The sequence below is a fragment of the Capra hircus genome, chromosome 23 (assembly GCF_001704415.2).
Source record: "Capra hircus breed San Clemente chromosome 23, ASM170441v1, whole genome shotgun sequence".
NCBI lineage: Eukaryota > Metazoa > Chordata > Mammalia > Artiodactyla > Bovidae > Capra > Capra hircus.
The window spans coordinates 19,545,791-19,564,255 of NC_030830.1; the positions used below are offsets into that span (position 1 = coordinate 19,545,791).

The window sequence follows — 18,465 nt, forward strand, 5'->3', positions numbered from 1 at the left end:
CTTCTCTTGCTTCTCCAGATGGTCCAGATAATTTAGTGGCAGATTCACTCTACCTGAAGTCTGGGATTCAGCAGAACTCCCATTCAGTATCTTATGCTCCAGAGGTAGTGCAGTTTTTTTAATGACACATATATTACACACACACATGTACATGTATACACACACACAAATGTACACACATATTAATATGGATTACTTAATACATATTAATTATAAGGTTAATATATAGACTATAAAGAATTTCTACACATCAATAAGGAAAAGTTAGGGAATTCCCTGACAGTCCCAGGGTTAGGACTCCATGCTCTCACTGCTGAGGGTCCAGGTTTGATCCCTGGTCAGGGAACAGAGACCTTCCACAATCCACATGGTACAACCTTGGAAAAAAAAAATTAAAAAGCCCAAAAGGAGGCTGGACAAAGGATATGAATCAAAAACTCACAAAGGAAGAAATGCAAATGACCAATAAACATATAAAAAGAGGCATAATTCCATTAATATTTGGAGATTAAAAATAAAAACAAGACACCATTACACACCTAACAGATTGGCAAGTATTTAAAAGTTTAACAAAATATTGGCAGGGATATGGAAAGTAAATTGGCACAGCCAATCTGGATGCACTTAAATATCAAAAATTTAAATGCATAAATGATGTGATATGTTAATTTCATCATCCCACTGTCCTTGAGAACTAGAAGTCTTAACATGAGAGGAAAGTGTGGTAGGCAGGCTCTAAGATGTCCTCCAGTGACCACAGTTTCCAGTATTCAAAACCTTACATAATCCCCACAACCTCTAAATAGCTTGCTTCTAACCAATAGAATGGGCTTCCCTAGTGGCTCAGATGGTAAAGAACCTGCTTGCAATATGGGAGACTTGGGTTCGATCCCTGGGTTGGGAAGATCCCCTGGAGAAGGGCATGGTAACCCACTCCAGGGTTCTTGCCTGGAGGAATCCCCAAGGACAGAGGAGCCTGGCGGGCTACAGTCTATGGGGTCACAAAGAGGCAGACACGGCTGAGCAACTAAGCCACAAACCAATAAATACAGTAATGTTGAGGGGATGTCACTTCTGTGCATAGGTGACCAAAAACACTGTGATTTCTGTTTCTTAGCTGATGCTCACCCTGGGGATTTTGATGAAGCAAGCAATCATGATTTAAACAAAACAAAAACATAATCTATAGACTTCAAGAGAATAGTTGCAAATGATGTGACCAATAAGGGATGATTTCCAAAATAAACAGCTTATGCAACTCAAAAACAACATAACAAACCCCAAACAACCCAGTAAAAAAATGGACAGAAGATCTAAATAGACATTTTTCCAAAGACATACAGATGGGCAAAAGGCACATGAAGTGTTCATCATCGCTAATTATTAGAGAAACACAAGTGATACAATGAGGTATCACCTCACACCAGTCAGAATGGCCACCATCAAAAAATCTACAAACAATAAATGCTGGAGAGGGTGTGGAGAAAAGGGAACCTTTCCACACTGTTGTTGGGAATGTAAATTGGTATAGCCACTATGAAGAACAGTATGAAGATTGCTTAAGAAACTAAAACTAGAGCTACCATATGATCCTGCAATCCCACTCCTGGGCATAAATGTGGAGAAAAATATGGTTTGAAAGGATACATGCACCCCAACGTTCACTGAAGTGCTATTTACAATAGCCAGGGCATGGAAAACCTGAATGTCCATTAATAGATGAAAGGATAAGCAAGATCTGCTTACCATTGCACCACCTGGGAAGCCCCAGCAAATAAGATGCAATAGGAAAAAAGAAATGAAGGGAACTCTAATTGAAAGAGACAAGACCTATCAGCCAAACACATCTGGTAGATATCATGGGGGTCCTGATTTAAGCAAACATTTAAAGACATGCCCTTCATGTCTTTCCACTTGGGCAGAGAGAGGTGAAGTAACTCACCTACAGCCACACCAGTGGACAGGAACCAACCACAGCACAGCAGCGCCCTGCCACCAAGAAGCAAGCGGGTCTCTTCTTCTCCCACCCTTCAGCTTTCCCCGCTCCTCTTCCCATCCAGCTCTGGCTGCCTGCAGAGGTCCTGCACCTGGCTGCCCTCACTCCCTGTGTCTCCCGTCCTATCACCATCATCATTAATATAACCTGACCTCCAGGAGTCCATCCATATATATGAACATAAAGAACTGGAATATATACACTTACTGGGTATGTAATGATATAAGGTAATCACTCGCTGGGTCTCCCGCCCCACCATTAGCATCACCTGACCTCCAGGAATCCATCCATTTCTTCCTCTTGTGCATCACCAGGGTATCTGCACCACCCCCACTCTCATTGCTTTCAAGACAGAACTAGTCACACAAAATACTTGACACCTGGTTAAGTGGTTTCACCTACATTTTCTGTTTAAGGGAGAACAACTTTCTGGGGGCTGGGGTGGGTTGTGTTGCTCAGTCGCTATGCTGTGACCGATTCGTTTTGACCCCATGAACTGCAGCACACCAGGCTTCCCTGTCTTTCACTATCTCCCTGAGTTTGCTTAAACTCGTGCGCATTGAGTTAGTGATGCCATCCAACCATCTCATCCTGTTGCCCCCTTCTCCTCCTGCCCTCAATCTTTCCCAGCTGTGGGGGTTGGGGGGAGGACAAAGTTTCTGGATGCAAAAATCCCATGGATGGAGGAGCCTGGTAGGCTGCAGTCCATGGGGTCACTAAGAGTCGGACACGACTGAGCAGCTTCACTTTCACTTTTCGCTTTCATGCATTGGAGAAGGAAATGGCAACCCACTCCAGTGTTCTTGCTTGGAGAATCCCAGAGATGGGGGAGCCTGGTGGGCTGCCGTCTGTGGGGTCGCACGGAGTCGGACACGACTGAGGCGACTTAGCAGCAGCAGCAGTGGGAAAGAGCACCAGTCAGTCAGTCAGTCTCGAAGACTTTGCTCAACTTCACCTGCTTGGGAGATGACAATCACTTCATGTCACCAAGCTGAGTTTACTCAACAGTGAATGTGAATGGCAAATAGCATGTCTTCCTCTTGTAGGGGCATGGTGAGGAGCACCTGTGAAACCCTAGGGGAAAACTTTTTAGTCTACACCATAAGGCTTCTGCACCAGCTCATCCCCTTCCTGAGTCACCCTCCCAGGCAGCACCAACTCCCTCACCTGCTCCAAATCTTAGCACAAATGCCTCCTTCTCAGTGAAGCCTTCCCTGACCACCCAAGATAATGAAACCCCACTCCTTTATCCTGCTCCATTTTCTTCTGTTTCCAAAACACTTTATTACACTGTCATTTATTTATTATGTGCTGTGTTTAGTCGTTAGTCGTGTCCGACTCTTTGTGACCTCATAGACTGTTGCCCACCAGGCTCCTCTATCCATGGCATTTTCCAGGCAAGAATACTGGAGTGGGTTGCCATCTCCTTCTCCAGGGGAACTTCTGGACCCAGGGATTGAATTGATGTCCCTTCTATCTCCTGCACTGGCAGACGGATCCTTTACCACTGCGCCACCTGGGAAGCCTCATTTATTATACTTACTGTTTATTGTTTTTCTCAAGCAGGGTACCCTCATGTGTCCCAAGTCCCCACAACAGTGCCCACTGGCCCAAAGTGATGCTCAGCAGATGCTGCTGACTGGCTGAGTGCTCTGCTCACTGCCTGAACTTCCCTTCTTTTCTAGATGCTCCTCTGCTCACAGGCACTGAAAATCCTTCATGTCACTGTCTTAAGGCTGAATGCCGGAGTGTGTTATCAGCGACTAGAACACTTTGGATTAGACTGATGAAAGAGAAACTGAAAAAAAAAAAAGCAACATTCCCCAATTCTCCCTTTGGTTTCCTTAGGTCGCAGGCCTGCCCTATCAGGCCCTTTCCTCCCATCTCTCCTCTCCTCCCCTGAGCTCTTCTCCTTTATGCCTTGGGCCTCTCTTTTATGGTTGCTTTCGTCTTTGTGAGCTTTTCTTGGCCTTTCTGGGAAGGTGAGACAGGAAAGGGCTGTCTGAGCCCTGGTGCTGGAATCTCAGAGGGCCCAAACTAAAGGTCTGTGTTGAAGGTGCCTGTGGTTTGTAGTAGCACCCTAGCTAAGGACATGCCGCTGAGTCCTTGTCCTTGTGTCCTGAGATGCTGCAGGGGGCGGGGGCAGTGAGGACTGCAGGTCTGCACTGTGCTTATAAAACATGGGCAGTTCCTTTCCTGTCCCCCTGGGAGTTCATGTGAAAGGGAGAGAGGAGGCATAGCGGAAGCTCTGGGACAGAGGCTTTTTCCTAAAGCAAACGTTTACAGGAACTACTTAGACTTCCCAAGTGATGAATCTGCCTGTGCAGTGCAGAGAATGCTGCCTGGTTTCCCAGCCCCCTCAGCCACCTGCCCATTGCACTTCATGGGCATCTCACTCCTCTGAGGGTGGGGCTGGCAGTGGGGAGCACAGGTGTAGGGGCAACATGCAGACATAGGGGTTTCAGTGGGAGGATGAGAAGGAAATGAATTTGTCTGACACCTCTAGCTGTAGAAGGACCATCAGGACTGTCTGGGGTCCTGATATTCAAATGTGCTCCATGAACCAGCAGCATCAGCACCACTGGGAGTGTGTTGAAAATGCAGATTCGTGGGCTCCACCATTACCTTTTGAATTAGAATCTATTTTAACAAGATTCCAGATGATTTGTAGATACTCTAAAATTCAATAAGCACTGTTCTGGGGACTTCCCTGGTGGTCCAGTGTTTAAGCCTCCATGCTTCTACTATCGGGGGCATGAAGTTCTATCCCTGGTCAGGGAATTAAGATCCTGCATGCTCTGAAGTAAGGCTAAAAAGAAAAAAGCCCTATTTTAAATAGTCTGCATTTAGCTAATGTTCTGTTTCCAAATGAAACAATCAAGGAATTTTAGTTTTTGTTGTTGTTATGGTCCCCAAGCTATAAGGAAAACCAAATATATATACACATATATACACACATATATATATTTACATATATACACACACACCTATATATACATACATACATATATAGCCTTCTTTAACTTTCTAAAAACAAACTTTGAAGACATGCTTAGCACGGTATATTTTTAAGTTGAACTTATAGTTCCTTTCTTTTGAAATTCTGATAAACATTTTGACAGTGGAGAAAAGTATAATGAGATTGTCAGTAGAGGCATTTACCATTCCATTTAGTTCAAACAGGATACTTAAAATTCCACCTACATTCATTAGATGGTATTATTTCTTAGGTAAATCACAGTGTACATTTATTGAGTTATATTTTCAGTGCTTTACAAGTCTGTATTAATCTCATGTATCCTATGAGAAGGGTACTCTTACCCCCTATTAAATTTATAGGTAGGGAGACTGTAGAATAGGGACATTTAATTAAACTGCCCAAGGTCACAGAGCTTACAGATGGAGAAGCAGGTACTGTGTTTAACCCTGGCAATAAATGGCTTGAACCTGCTGGTCTCCCCAGTTAAGCGTAAGCTGCCTGAGGCCAGAGGCTCCATTTCTTTATAATCTCAATGACGCTGCTCTGCTGCTGCTTACAGTGGCCTTCCACACGGTTAAACTTCTAAAGCCTGTGACAGAAAAGGCTATCAATAAAACAGGCACATTGCAAAGGGTTTATTATTACTGGCCTCATCACATGGCATGTGGGATCTTAGTTCCCTGACCAGGAATCTAGCCTGTGCCTCCTGCATTAGGAGTGTAGAGTCTTAATCACTGGGCCACCAGGGAAGTTCCACAAAGGTCTTAAAGTATCATCTGATTCATTATTTATAACAAAAATGGGAACCTTAAATATAGTAATGACCTGCACTGAGAATTTGGAGTTCAATATCAAAATGGGACATGGATTCCTAAACCATCAAATCTATACACCTCACACCAGGGGTAATGCTGCTTAGTAAATAAGTTTGCCAACCATTCTGATGAAAGTATTAAAGAGAATATCCATTACATTCCTGGGGAGATTGTTGACATGATAATGATTTTTCTATGGGAATAGGAACAATTCTTATTCCCCCAAACCTTATTGCATTTAAAATGTTACTTTTACAAAAAAACAAAAACAAACAAACAAAAAACTCACCTCTGAATATCCTTTGGGTATATACACAAATGCTAGTCATTTAGAGTTGATCAATATTAAGTATTACTCAATAATGGCCCCTACATACCAATTTATTCCCAGGTAAGATTTGGTTGCTTTAAGGGAAATTGTTAGAAATGAACCAAGGGATAGGGAAGAAGGAAGCTGCGAAGCAAGTGCCCACATGCTCACACCCACAGTCATCCACTCAGGAGACAGCAGCACATGGTCTGCAAAAAAGTCATGCATTCCAAAGCAAATAAATTTCATAAGAGTAAAATAAGCCATTTGAATATCTTACTTTCCTGAGAATCACCTCACTGAAGGGCCCTGGTGGTTCATAGGGTTAGTTTAGTCCAGTTTGACAACAGTATGGATTCTAAAATGCCTAATGAGGTTGCAATGATGACTGAAAGCTTTCCCACACTCATCACACTCATACGGTCTCTCTCCAGTGTGGCTTCTCTGATGTTTTATAAGGAGCGTTCGCCTACTAAAGCTTTTACTGCACTGACTGCACTGATAGGGTTTCTCACCAGTGTGGATTCGGAGATGCTGGAAAAGCCCGGCATTCTGGCTGAAGGCTTTCCCACACTCATTACAGTGATAGCGCTTCTCTCCAGTGTGTATCCTCTGATGCTGAACAAGGTACGAGCTCAGGCGGAAGGTTTTCCCACACTCTTCACATTCATATGGTTTTTCCCCTGTGTGGATCCTTCTGTGTCTAATGAGGCCATTGCTGGCGCTAAAGGCTTTCCCGCAGTCTTTACATTGATAGGGTTTCTCTCCAGTGTGGCTCCGCTGATGTTCAATCAGGCCCGACCTCTGGCTGAAGGTCTTTCCACATTCTTCACATTCATATGGCTTCTCCCCAGTGTGGATTCTCTGGTGCTGAATGAGAACTGAACTCTGAGTAAAGCTTTTCCCACACTCATTGCACCTGTGACGTCTCTCTCCAGTGGGCTGTCCGCTCTGTTTTTCTGCCCTGCTCTCATGTTTACACATTTCTCTATATTTAGAATCTAAAGGAATATCTCTTTGGAGCCTGCTATTCTCAAAATGTCCCATTTCTTTTAAGACTTCCTGTTTTGATGTCAAGTCCTGGTTTTTAAGTACAGTTTCACCATCTAGAATAATAAGTAGATCAATGTCACTTTTTTCCTTTATGAAAGAGTATAACCATAGGATGGGAATGAGGAAGATTCATGTCAAATATACACAATTTAGGATCCAAAACTGGCAGTGTAATGTAACAACCTAAATTGAGATATGGAGACAAAGTAAGGGGTAACCAGCACCTGCTGAAATGGCTGGAGGTCACCCAGACAAGGTGAGACTTCCAGAGAAGATGTACACAAGCAGGCACTGTGAAGGGCTTACTACAAAGCAGGTGCTGCTCTAAATGTTTTTTATATATTAACTTATTAAATCTTCAAATGACTCTCTGACTCTGTACTCTGATTATTTCCGTTTTACAGATGCATAAACTGAAGGCACAGGAAGGTTACTTGACCTGTTCAATGTCACATAGCTTCTAAGTAGCAGTGCTTAAATTCCAACTGAAACAATTAGGTCCCAGAGTCCACAGTCTCTGAACGGACCTAAAAACGTCCTTACCTTGTTCTTCAAATTTGTGGAGCCCAAAAGATTCACATTTGAGCTGCGTCACCATGGACTGAAGCTGGAAAGCTGTTGATTCTTGCTTGGCCTTCAAATGCACTGCATCCCCTGAGAGCATTTCGGCAAGTCCATGTTCACAATCTGGGGCCTAAAGGCAGGGAGGTATATTTAGATTCATAAGAGGACGACTACTGGAACCTGGACTCACACTCAGTGAGAGAGATCATATGGAACTGTATGAGACATTTTATGCAATTACACAGTGGAAAGCCCAGAGTTTAATTCCACACCCAAAAGCAGAAGGGGGAGAACAAGAGTGGCCCAATGAGGTGTGATGGTTTAAAATATGTTCGTAAGCTCTTCAACATTATTTCCACTAAAAGGTGGAGCCTGATTTCTCTCCCCTTGAGTGAGAGTTGTACTTAAAATGGCTCATTTCTACTGAATAGAATGTATGGCAGAAGCCACTGTATATAATTTCTGAGACTAAGTCATAAAAACGTGAGGATTCATCCTTATCCTCTCTTCCTCTATTTCTGTCTCTCTCTCAGAGAAGCCAACTGACATGTTGTGAGGACACTCAAAGACCCCTAAGGAGAAACCTAGTAAAGACCTCTGCCAAAAACCAGTGAGGAACCAAGGCCCCCTACCAACAACCATGGGAGTAAGCCATCTTGAAAGTGGATCCACCAGCTGCAGTAGGTCTTCAGGGGACTATAATCTTGGTTGACATCTTCACTGCAACCTCATGAGAGATCCTCCTAAGTGGCTCCCAAAACCTGACTCAGAAACTGGAGGTAATATTTGGTTTTTTTTAAGCCATTAAAGCTTAGGGGATTACTTGTACCCAGCAACAGAGAACTAATACATGTGGCTATAGCCAACCAACCTGGGTCACCAAACTTCACCCTTCATTTCATATTCTATGTCCAGAAGGCCATCTTCCTCCTCTCACCTGGTTCTCTGGTTCACTGAGTTCTCGCTCCAGGTCTTCAACTGCAGCCACTGCCTCCTCCCCACTCTCGGGATGGTGCTCGCATACCCAGGCCTGGAGCTCCTCAGGCAGGATGGTCAGGAACTGCTCGAGGACCAGGAGCTCCAGGATTTGCTCCTTGGTATGTGTGTCTGGCCTCAGCCACTGATGACAGAGTTCCCGAAGCCGGCTCAGTGCTTCTCGGGGACCAGGAGTCTCTTGGTAACAAAAGTGTCTAAAAAGTTGGCAGGAGGCTTCCTGGCCAGAAAAGTTGTTCTCTCGAAGGTAGGTTTCTTGGTCCCAGATAGGGTCTTCCTTCACCTTCACAATCTTAAATCCCTCCTGTTCCCCTGCTGAAGCCATTCTGGGATTAATTTAGAAGGGCTCAATCCAGCCTGGGGTGGAAGTGTAACTGATTTAAGATCCTCTGATTTAATCTTCTTCAGAAGGACGCACCTGATGAGAAAAATTATGTCTTAATGAAATAAATAATGAGAAAAAAACAGTATAAGAATAATATCATACTATCATTCATGTTAATAAAAGGTATACATATGTATGTTTAGAAACTGAAATTTTCAAAAAGGCATATGGCAGAAGACATTACTGACCCCATTTCTTCACCCCTCCCTGTAGACATGGACTTTGCTGTGTGCTCCTGCTGTGATTCTGGGTCCAACACATGACCTGACTTGGCCAGTGTAATACTAACAAGTGTGACAGAAGCTAGTGTGATTGCTCTTGCATGGCCGTGCCTTCTATAACTGCTAAGAGGATATACTGGCTTTCAGATGGAGCAGATGAGGCCATCCTAGGTCACCTAACAGCCAGATAACCTCCCCTCCTCCTGCCCTGCCCCAACATGTGAGTGACTCCAGCTGAGATCTGCAGAGCTCACAGCTGACTGCAGATGTACAAGAAAGCACTGCCTAGATCACCAAACGCCACAGACTCATGTACTAAATAAATGTTTATTGTTGTTTCTTGAGTCATTTGAAATAAAGTACTTATTCCAAAAAAATAAACAAAGGGACTTCCCTGGTGGTCCAAGGGTTAACAATCTGCCTTGCAGTGCAGGGGATGTGGGTTCAATCCCTGGTCAGGGAACTAAGATCCTGCATGCTGCAGAGCAACTGAGCCCACATGCCACAATTAGAAGTCTGCATACTGCAACAAAAGAGAAGATCCCAAGTGCCGCAACTAAGCCCCAAGGCAGCCAAATTAATTAAATTTAAAAAAGAAAAGAAACAAGAGGCTTTAACCAAATGTCTATAGAGCAACGAGTAGGAAAAACATAATTCTGACAAAGCGTGAAGCAATGAAACAATGTGGCTTAGGAGCAAGTACATTTGAATTGGGCCTGAAATAACTAACAGAAATTAGTCAGGCAGAGAAAAGGTGCTGGCAGGAGATTCAATATCACAGGCCAAGCAAACAACAGACTCTTACCCTAACCCATTTAACATGCATCAGAGGATAAACAACAGAATGCACACAGCTGAAGAGTAACAGTGATTATGAGAATACTGAGACTTCACTCTGAATGCAACAGGAGATTAGAAAGAGCAGTTAATGTTAACTGCTCTTTCATACATATAATATATAAATATATATGCTTATTTAACTTATATGCAGAGTACATCATGAGAAACGCTGGACTGGAAGAAACACAAGCTGGAATCAAGATTGCCAGGAGAAATATCAATCACCTCAGATATGCAGATGACACCACCCTTATGGCAGAAAGTGAAGAGGAGCTAAAAAGCCTCTTGATGAAAGTGAAAGAGGAGAGTGAAAAAGTTGGCTTAAAGCTCAACATTCAGAAAACAAAGATCATGGCATCTGGTCCCATCACTTCATGGCAAATAGAGGGGGAAACAGTGGAAATAGTGTCAGACTTTATTTTTTGGGGCTCCAAAATCACTGCAGATGGTGATTGCAGCCATGAAATTAAAAGACGCTTACTCCTTGTAAGAAAAGTTATGACCAACCTAGATAGTATATTCAAAAGCAGAGACATTATTTTGTCAACTAAGGTCCATCTAGTCAAGGCTATGGTTTTTCCTGTGGTCATGTATGGATGTGAGAGTTGGACTGTGAAGAAGGCTGAGCGCCAAAGAATTGATGCTTTTGAACTGTGGTGTTGGAGAAGACTCTTGAGAGTCCCTTGGACTTCAAGGAGATCCAACCCGTCCATTCTGAAGGAGATCAGCCCTGGGATTTCTTTGGAAGGAATGATGCTAAAGCTGAAACTCCAGTACTTTGGCCACCTCATGCGAAGAGTTGACTCATTGGAAAAGACTCTGATGCTGGGAGGGATTGGAGGCAGGAGAAGAAGGAGACGACGGAGGATGAGATGGCTGGATGGCATCATGGACTCGATGGACGTGAGTCTGAGTGAACTCCGGGAGTTGGTGATGGACAGGGAGGCCTGGCATGCTGTGATTCATGGGGTCGCTGAGAGTCGGACACGACTGAGCGACTGAACTGAACTGAACTGATACAGATTATAATATAAAATATTAAGATACTACAACATTAATATACAGGAACTTCAGAAGAAAAGAATGTAGTGAATGACTAAGAAATAATAGTTGATGAGAAAAAATTAAGAATTTTCCAGAAATGAAGGCCTGACCTCTCAGATCAAGAGTGCACACCTAGACATAATAGAGTGAAAGTGAAGTCTATTGAGGATAAAGAGACAATCTTAATAGCTACCAGAGGAAAAGAATAAAGAGACAATCTTAATAGCTACCAAAGGAAAGAGATTACCTATGAAGGAAACACAGCAAAGTGCTCACTAACAGATTCTAGAAGGCAATCGGAATGGAGAAATGACTTATATTTACCCTGAGCTAAATATAAGTAACTAGAGCAAAATGAAGTCATTTACAACCCAAAAACACTTCCTGCGAGAGTAAGTAAAGGATATAGAGTTCAGCAAAGAAAGGTGAACTCAGAAAGAAGGTATGAAATAGAGGAAACAACATAAGCTCAAGAACTGACAAAATATGGTGATAAATGTAAATGATTATGGGAGGAAATCTCTTGTAATTTATTTACTCACACGTAAAATGATGTACATAAAAGGTTATTTACTGCAGCACTGTTTGTGAGACAAAGGTTGGAAACAATCCAAATGGCCACCAAGATGGGACTAGGTAAATGAATTATAGTAATCCATATAATAATCCATAACTACTGCTATGCAGTTTTTTAAAATGAGGAAGCTCTTTATGTACAGATATGAAAGGATGGGCAAGATCCATTTAGTGAAAAAAGCAGAGTAGAGAGCCACCATGAAAATTATTAACAAAAGGGAAAGGGGAAGAAAAAATATATACATATATATATTTGGATGCCTGAGCAACATTACTTGTCCCTGGGAATGGGAAATCAGTGGTTGGGAGCAGGTATGATGTGGAATTTTTCAATGGATAGCCCTTATTACATTTTTTACATGAGAATGTTTTTCTACACAACGGGGAGGAATATAAAACTAAAATTCTTCATAATAACAAGATGTGGTAGATGGTCAGTTCAGTAAAAGGAGTGTATTAATGCCTTGGTGTCAGGAGAATAGAAATACTGAACAATAGACTTCATTTTAAGAATTCTAAAAGTAAATACACATCTTATAATTTAAGGGTAAATCAACAAGGAATTGGAGCAAATGGAACTCTCATACATTGATATGATAGTTTAATGGGTACAACCACTTTGCAAAATTCTTTAGAACTATCTCTTAAAGCTTGAGAATAAAAATGTTCTGCAACTGTGGTATCAAGTAGCCCAGAGCTGATCTATTCAATCAACAATTCATTTCAGAGAACACATTTTTGTAAGTCCATCAATTAGTGACAACCCATAGCTTTTGAAAATCAGTTAGTCGGGAATGACTTGTTAAAATAAACAGCTCTGAGTGCCAACTAATGAACAACAGTTTGTCCCATGAAACCATGCCTCCACAGATGTCAGCCCACTGAACCCCATGTTTCTCAAAACCCTTATGTAAGAGCAGCAACCTCTTCTGTACCTAGTGAGAACTGTACCTAGGTCCTAGTGAGAGGATCTCTTCAGCTGTCTTTTCATTTCAGATACTGAGTGATGGTCTCAACATTTTTTGACAAGATGAATGTCTGTGTACCCCCTGATACAGTAATTCCACTGTTGGATTTATGCCCCAAAGAAACAAGTGCTTATGCCCACTAAAAGCTAAAAATACAGGAATGTTCAGAGCAATTTTATTCAAAATAGTTCCAAACCAGAAATAACCCAACTGTCCCTCAACCCTCAACTTGCAGAATAAATAAAGAGTGGAACTGTGGGAGGCAGAATTCTAAGATTGCCCTATGATCTCCATCATGTTATCCTGTCCCTGAAGATTGTTAGTTTACATGATGAAAGGTATTATTAAGAGCTAATTAGGTTTAGCAATCAGTTGACCTTAGGAGGTCTCTAGGCGGGCCTAACCCACTACATAACTCCTTTAATAGCATTTTTTTTTTTTTAAGCAGAAGAGGAAGTCAGAGAGTTGAGCATGAGAAGGATTAGATAGACACCACTGACTTGCTGATGGAGGGAGCCACCTGTAAAGGAATGCAGGCAGCCTCCAGAAGCTGAGACCTGTCCCCCAGGGGCAGCCAGCAAGGAAAGGGAGACCTTAGTCCTACCATGGACTTCAGTCCTACAACTAAAAGAAACTGAATTCTGTAACTGGTTTAAGACTCTTGTATTTTAAAACACAGTCAATAAATTTGGTGCCATTTACGCTAACTACTCAAAGTTTTCCTATTTGATTCCTTCTGCTGTACTGCTTCATGGCTCTGTTCCAGGGAGAAGGAGTCCCTGTGTTGCTGGAACTTTCACTCTAATGGGGAATATTTAAAAAAATAATAACAGCAAAAACAACAAAAGTAAGGAGGCAGATAAAATAATAAGCAGTTGTCATAAGTACTGTGAAGAAAACCAACCAGCATCAAGTTATCAAATAAATGTAGGACCTATTAAGATAGGATGATGAGAGGTGAGGTAGCTAATGAGCCCTAAGAACAGTAAGGACTGAGCTCTGCAGAGTAGAGGTGGGTTGTAGGGAGAGAACGGTTCAAAACCCCCAACAGGACATAGAAGTTTATTTTTTATTCTAAATGCACAGGAAAGCCACTGAAGGTGTATAGGAGGGTAAATGACAAGGCCGGGTTTATGTTTTAAGAAGCTCTGCTACTGGATAGTAAGCGAGCTGAGGGAATGAAGATGGAGGCAAGAGTGGAAGAAGAAAAGGCAAGCACTGAAAGAGTGGAAGTGGAGGCTAGTGCACTGGATCCAAAAGACAGCCACTTAGGTATAATGTCAATATATTCATCAAATTAACTTTGAAAAAACACAACTGAAAGGCAAAAGAGCTTAACTTTTGTTTGAAAAAAGAGCTTCAATCTTTGGGCAGATATTTATGAGCTGTGCTAAGAGCTGGGTATACACAGGAGTTTATAACTCATGGGGATAAAATTATAATACAGTGAAAGCCATAATCTTGAAGATGTGTACAAAGAAGTAGGGCAATTCATCCTAAATTCAAAATTCAGTTTCTATGTATTACACGTTATTCACAAAGGGAACTCACTTCAAAAATATTCACTAAGTGCCTATGTTTCAGGCAGCAAGTATATGATAAAAGAGTGATACAATTACAGAATCTGAAGTGTCCTCATCTTCTTAATTGAACTAAAAAAACCACGAGGTGGCAGAAACAGTGTAAAAGAGCGTTTCTTTTTCTTTTTTTCTGACACCACACGTGTGCCACCCAGGGATCTTAGTTCCTTCACCTGGTTTCTAACCTGTCCTGTGCACTGCAAGCGCCAGGTCCTAACCACTGGACTGCCAGGGAATTCCTGAGCTTCTTTATTAGCTTCAGCATATTAGCAATTACTAGGAGATAATGAAAATAATAAACCACCTGCGTTGTAAAATAAATTCCAAAGGAAAACTGATCACAAAGGCAAAGAAAAAAGGAATAACTTAAATACCATGAGGAAACTGGCACATTCGGACATGGAGATATTCTAGGAAAGGACTGAAATATCCTTCAACCAGGCAATAGGGTGGGGAGAAAGGAGGGGAAGGATTATTGTTATTGTTTAATTGCTAAGTCGTTACCGAGACTTTTGAGACCCCCATGGGCCACAGTCCGCCAGGCTCCTCTGTCTATGGGATTTATTTCCCAGGCAAGAATACTGAAGTGGGTCGCCATTTCCTTTTCGACCCAGAAGTGGAACCCGCATCTCCTATATTAGCAGGCAGTTTCTTCACCATTGAGCCATCAGGGAAGCCCAAGGGAAGGATAGAACTGTTTTAAATTAAGAGACTTAACTACTTGCAACAAACGGTCTTTAATTGGACCCTAGTTGGTGTAAACCAATTGCAAAAAACACTTGTAGGACAACGAGGGTAAATTCGAATATGCAGTAGGTGTCAGGTAATATTAGGGGATGCGCTTACGTTTAGTTGAGTGTGTTGATTTTGGGGTTATGATTTGTGTATGTAAAATGTCCTTTAGTTTCAGAGATGCACATACGAAAGGGTGACAAGTCACGATGCTTGTAATTTATTTTGAAATATTTAAAGAAAAAACAGATGCGATAAATACTGTTTAATGTTAACACTTGTTAAATAAAAACGATGGGTATATATAAGTTGGGCTTTTGACAGGCAGCGAAAGCAAGTTCCGGAAGCCCCTCTTTCACCTCCTCACCTCGGGTCTGGTTACAAAGCTCCGCCTCCACAAGGGGGTCTTCTCCCACGACCCGGGCGGGGGCAGGGGCGGGACCTCCTTCCGAGGCGTGTGTCCAGGTGATCACGAGAGGCCGGCGGGGGCCACGCCCGCGCAGACGTCCTCTCCTCACCTACTCCCAGGCACCGATCTTAATCTTCCTGGGGCGGGCGAGTCGGAACGCAGTGCCTGAGACTCACCTTCGGGATCGCGGGAGCTCCAGGTCCGCCGCGCAGGCAGCGTCACTCAGAAAACCTACAGAGGCCGGAAGTACGTCATCGTCTCGAGCTCCTCCGCCAAGCAGCCCTTTCCCTGCTAGGAGCATTCTTGTACTCTCTAGGAGCTCGGAGGTTAATGCACTTGGTGACTACTTCATCACAAAGCTCGGAGCCAGAAATCCAGCCCTAAGAGGGGAAACCTCCGCCCCTCGAGGTTTCTGTGCTGAGTGGTTCCGGGCATCTAGAAGTCAATGTTCGTAGCAACGCAAAATGTTAGGGCTGGAAGGGACTTCACTGTTATTCCAATTCTGGTTGTTACCATCCATTCCTTCCTGAGGCTCTCCCCTAACTGTGGTCCCTTTAACACCACAAAGGAGAGATGGTAGCCGTGGTTGGGTTTTCCGTTTGTTTTTAACTCTCAAACTCTGTTTTCTGGAATCGCAGTCTAGAAGGAGAGACACAGGCACATAAACCACTGTACAGCTGGTTTGTATGTAAAATGAAAGAAAAATGAAGTAAATGTACGTCGATTAGGATAGTCCCTGGACCTAGTTTGGCCACCTCATGCGAAGAGTTGACTCATTGGAAAAGACCCTGATGCTGGGAGGGATTGAGGACAGGAGGAGAAGGGGACGACAGAGGATGAGATGACTGGATGGCATCACCGACTCGATGGACATGAGTTTGGGTGAACTCCGGGAGTTGGTGATGGACAGGGAGGCCCGGCGTGCTGCTATTCATGGGGTCACAAAGAGTCCGACACGACTAAGCGACTGAACTGAACTGGACCATAGTAAATGCTGAAGGGATAGTATATGTTAACTTGATTTTTTTTTTTAATCCATTCATTTAACAGATTCTCTTTGAAAGCATTCTTGTGTCAAAGGTTCCTCCTAAGGACTGGACATAATAATAATGAACACAGGTCTTGACCCTTATGAAACTTAAAAGAGAAATATAGACACTGGCAGATCTAATATATATAATTTGAGTGAAACATAGGCATGAAAGTGGAAAATTACATATTACAAATTTTGAAGTCTTAAAAACATCGCAAACATGAAAGTCAGAAAAAAAATTTATTAATTGCCTGACACACATAATAATTTTTAACTAAAATTTTGACTTTATATTATTGGACTGTCTTTTAATGTTAATTTTACAGTTTAATTTTTCTAGAAAGAATGAAAAGATATGTAGTCTATCCTCTAGCATAGCTGATTGATTATTGTAAATGGTTGGTATCTGGGTAACCCTCTATCGAGTTCTTTCAGTTATGAGCTACAAGATGTTAGGATGTTTTAAGTTTTTTGTATGAGGACTAATCTGAAAATCTCTTAGATCAATGACACTATCTAGATTGTTTTGATGTCCTCATTGTGTCAGTATTATTTATTTATTTATTTTTGGCGGCACCAAGGGCAGCATGCAGGATCTTAGTTCCTCCACCAGGGGTCAAATCTGTGTCCCCTGTGGAGTCTTAACCACTGGACCTCCAAGGAAGTACCAGTGTCAGTATTTTAAGTCAAAAGTTCAAGAAATACTAATCTCTTTCCACGGTGCTCAGTGATTCACATCACTTCATTAATTACATTACTAAATAATCCAAGACCCAATGGATTTATTCAAAATTTAGCTTTCCTCTTACTGTTTTTGTGTAATCTGAAATTTGTTTTGTTATAATTTGCTCCTTTATATCAGAATAAAAATCTTTATTGAATATGTTTTTCTCATTACATTCTTTTAAATTTAATTTTTCTCTGTTCTGTAATAAATTATCTTTATTTCAGAACTTATGACTTGTTCCTTAAGTCATATCAAAATTTATTTCTGTCATTATCTTATTTCCTCAATACAGGTTTGGATTACACAGAGGCATGCATTTATGAAAACACAAACTCGATAATGAAGATAATACATTCTAGGATTCTTCTGGTGGTCCACTGGTTAAGAATCTACCTGCCAGTGCAGAGGACACAGGTTCCCGTGAGATCTCACATGCCGCAGGGCGACTAAGCCTGTGCACCGCAACTACTGAGCCCACACTCCAGAGTCTGGATGCCAAAACTACTGAGCCTCTGTGCTGCAACTATTGAAGCCAGTGTGCTTAGAGCCTGTACTCCACAACAAGAGAAGCCACCTCAATGAGAAGCCCATGCACCACAACGAAGAGTACCCCTCGCTCACCATAATTAGAGAAAGCCAGAGTGCAGCAATAAAGATCCAGTACAGCCAAAAATAGATAAATAAAAAATTTTAAACTTCTACAAGCTTGCTAAACTCTTTTATTAATCATCATAATTTGTTCAATTATCTTGGACTTTCTATTTAAACAATTGAGCATATTCCTTAAAACAGTTATGCATTGTAAAAAAGAGCAGAGAATGTTGTACATCACCTAGTTATACAAAGGGTTAAGTCTCAACCTGCTGCAGTTGCCCAACAACACTTGGGAAAAACAGAATGAAGCGTTCTGGGCTTTGGATAAAGGAGCCCCTAGATGATTAAGATGGAAATCTAAGGAAGAATTTCAATGACCCTAGATTCTTGCATCTTCCCATTCATAGAAAGCACAAAAATCATTAACTTGAGATATTTGTTTTTTGTGATTAGCAGTGATCTTCTACACGATTGTGTTATCACTCACCTAGAGCCAGACATCCTGGAATGCAAAGTCAAGTGGGCCTTAGGAAGCATTACTACAAACCTAGTGGAGGTGATATATTCTAGCTGAGCTATTTCAAATCCTAAAAGATGACTTTGTTAAAATGCTTCACTCAATATGCTAGTGAAAACAGCAGTGGC

General features: G+C 42.1%; 1 protein-coding gene across 2 annotated transcripts; it reads right to left on the bottom strand.

Moving 5' to 3' along the window:
* Nucleotides 4,997–15,861, bottom strand: ZSCAN31 (zinc finger and SCAN domain containing 31). 2 transcript variants are annotated; one of them, XM_005696701.3, is made up of 4 exons: nucleotides 15,643–15,861; nucleotides 8,656–9,129; nucleotides 7,698–7,848; nucleotides 4,997–7,207 (listed from the first exon to the last, which is right to left on the bottom strand). In XM_005696701.3, the coding sequence occupies exons 2-4, from the start codon at nucleotides 9,034–9,036 to the stop codon at nucleotides 6,432–6,434; spliced, it is 1,308 nt and encodes a 435-aa protein (XP_005696758.2). In that variant the 5' UTR covers nucleotides 9,037–9,129; nucleotides 15,643–15,861; the 3' UTR covers nucleotides 4,997–6,431. The 2 variants fall into 2 exon arrangements, with proteins under 2 accessions (XP_005696758.2, XP_005696759.2); XM_005696702.3 differs by having other exon boundaries at nucleotides 15,425–15,693.

What these genes read in the sequence shown, in the direction of transcription:
- ZSCAN31 (XM_005696701.3), bottom strand. Translation starts at nt 9,036, where the DNA reads ATGGCTTCAGCAGGGGAACAGGAGGGATTTAAGATTGTGAAGGTGAAG. An exon ending in TCAGTGAACCAGAGAACCAG is followed by an intron (nt 7,849 to 8,655) that starts GTGAGAGGAGGA and finishes CCCTGCCTTTAG; the next exon opens with GCCCCAGATTGTGAACATGG. An exon ending in CCACAAATTTGAAGAACAAG is followed by an intron (nt 7,208 to 7,697) that starts GTAAGGACGTTT and finishes TTATTATTCTAG; the next exon opens with ATGGTGAAACTGTACTTAAA.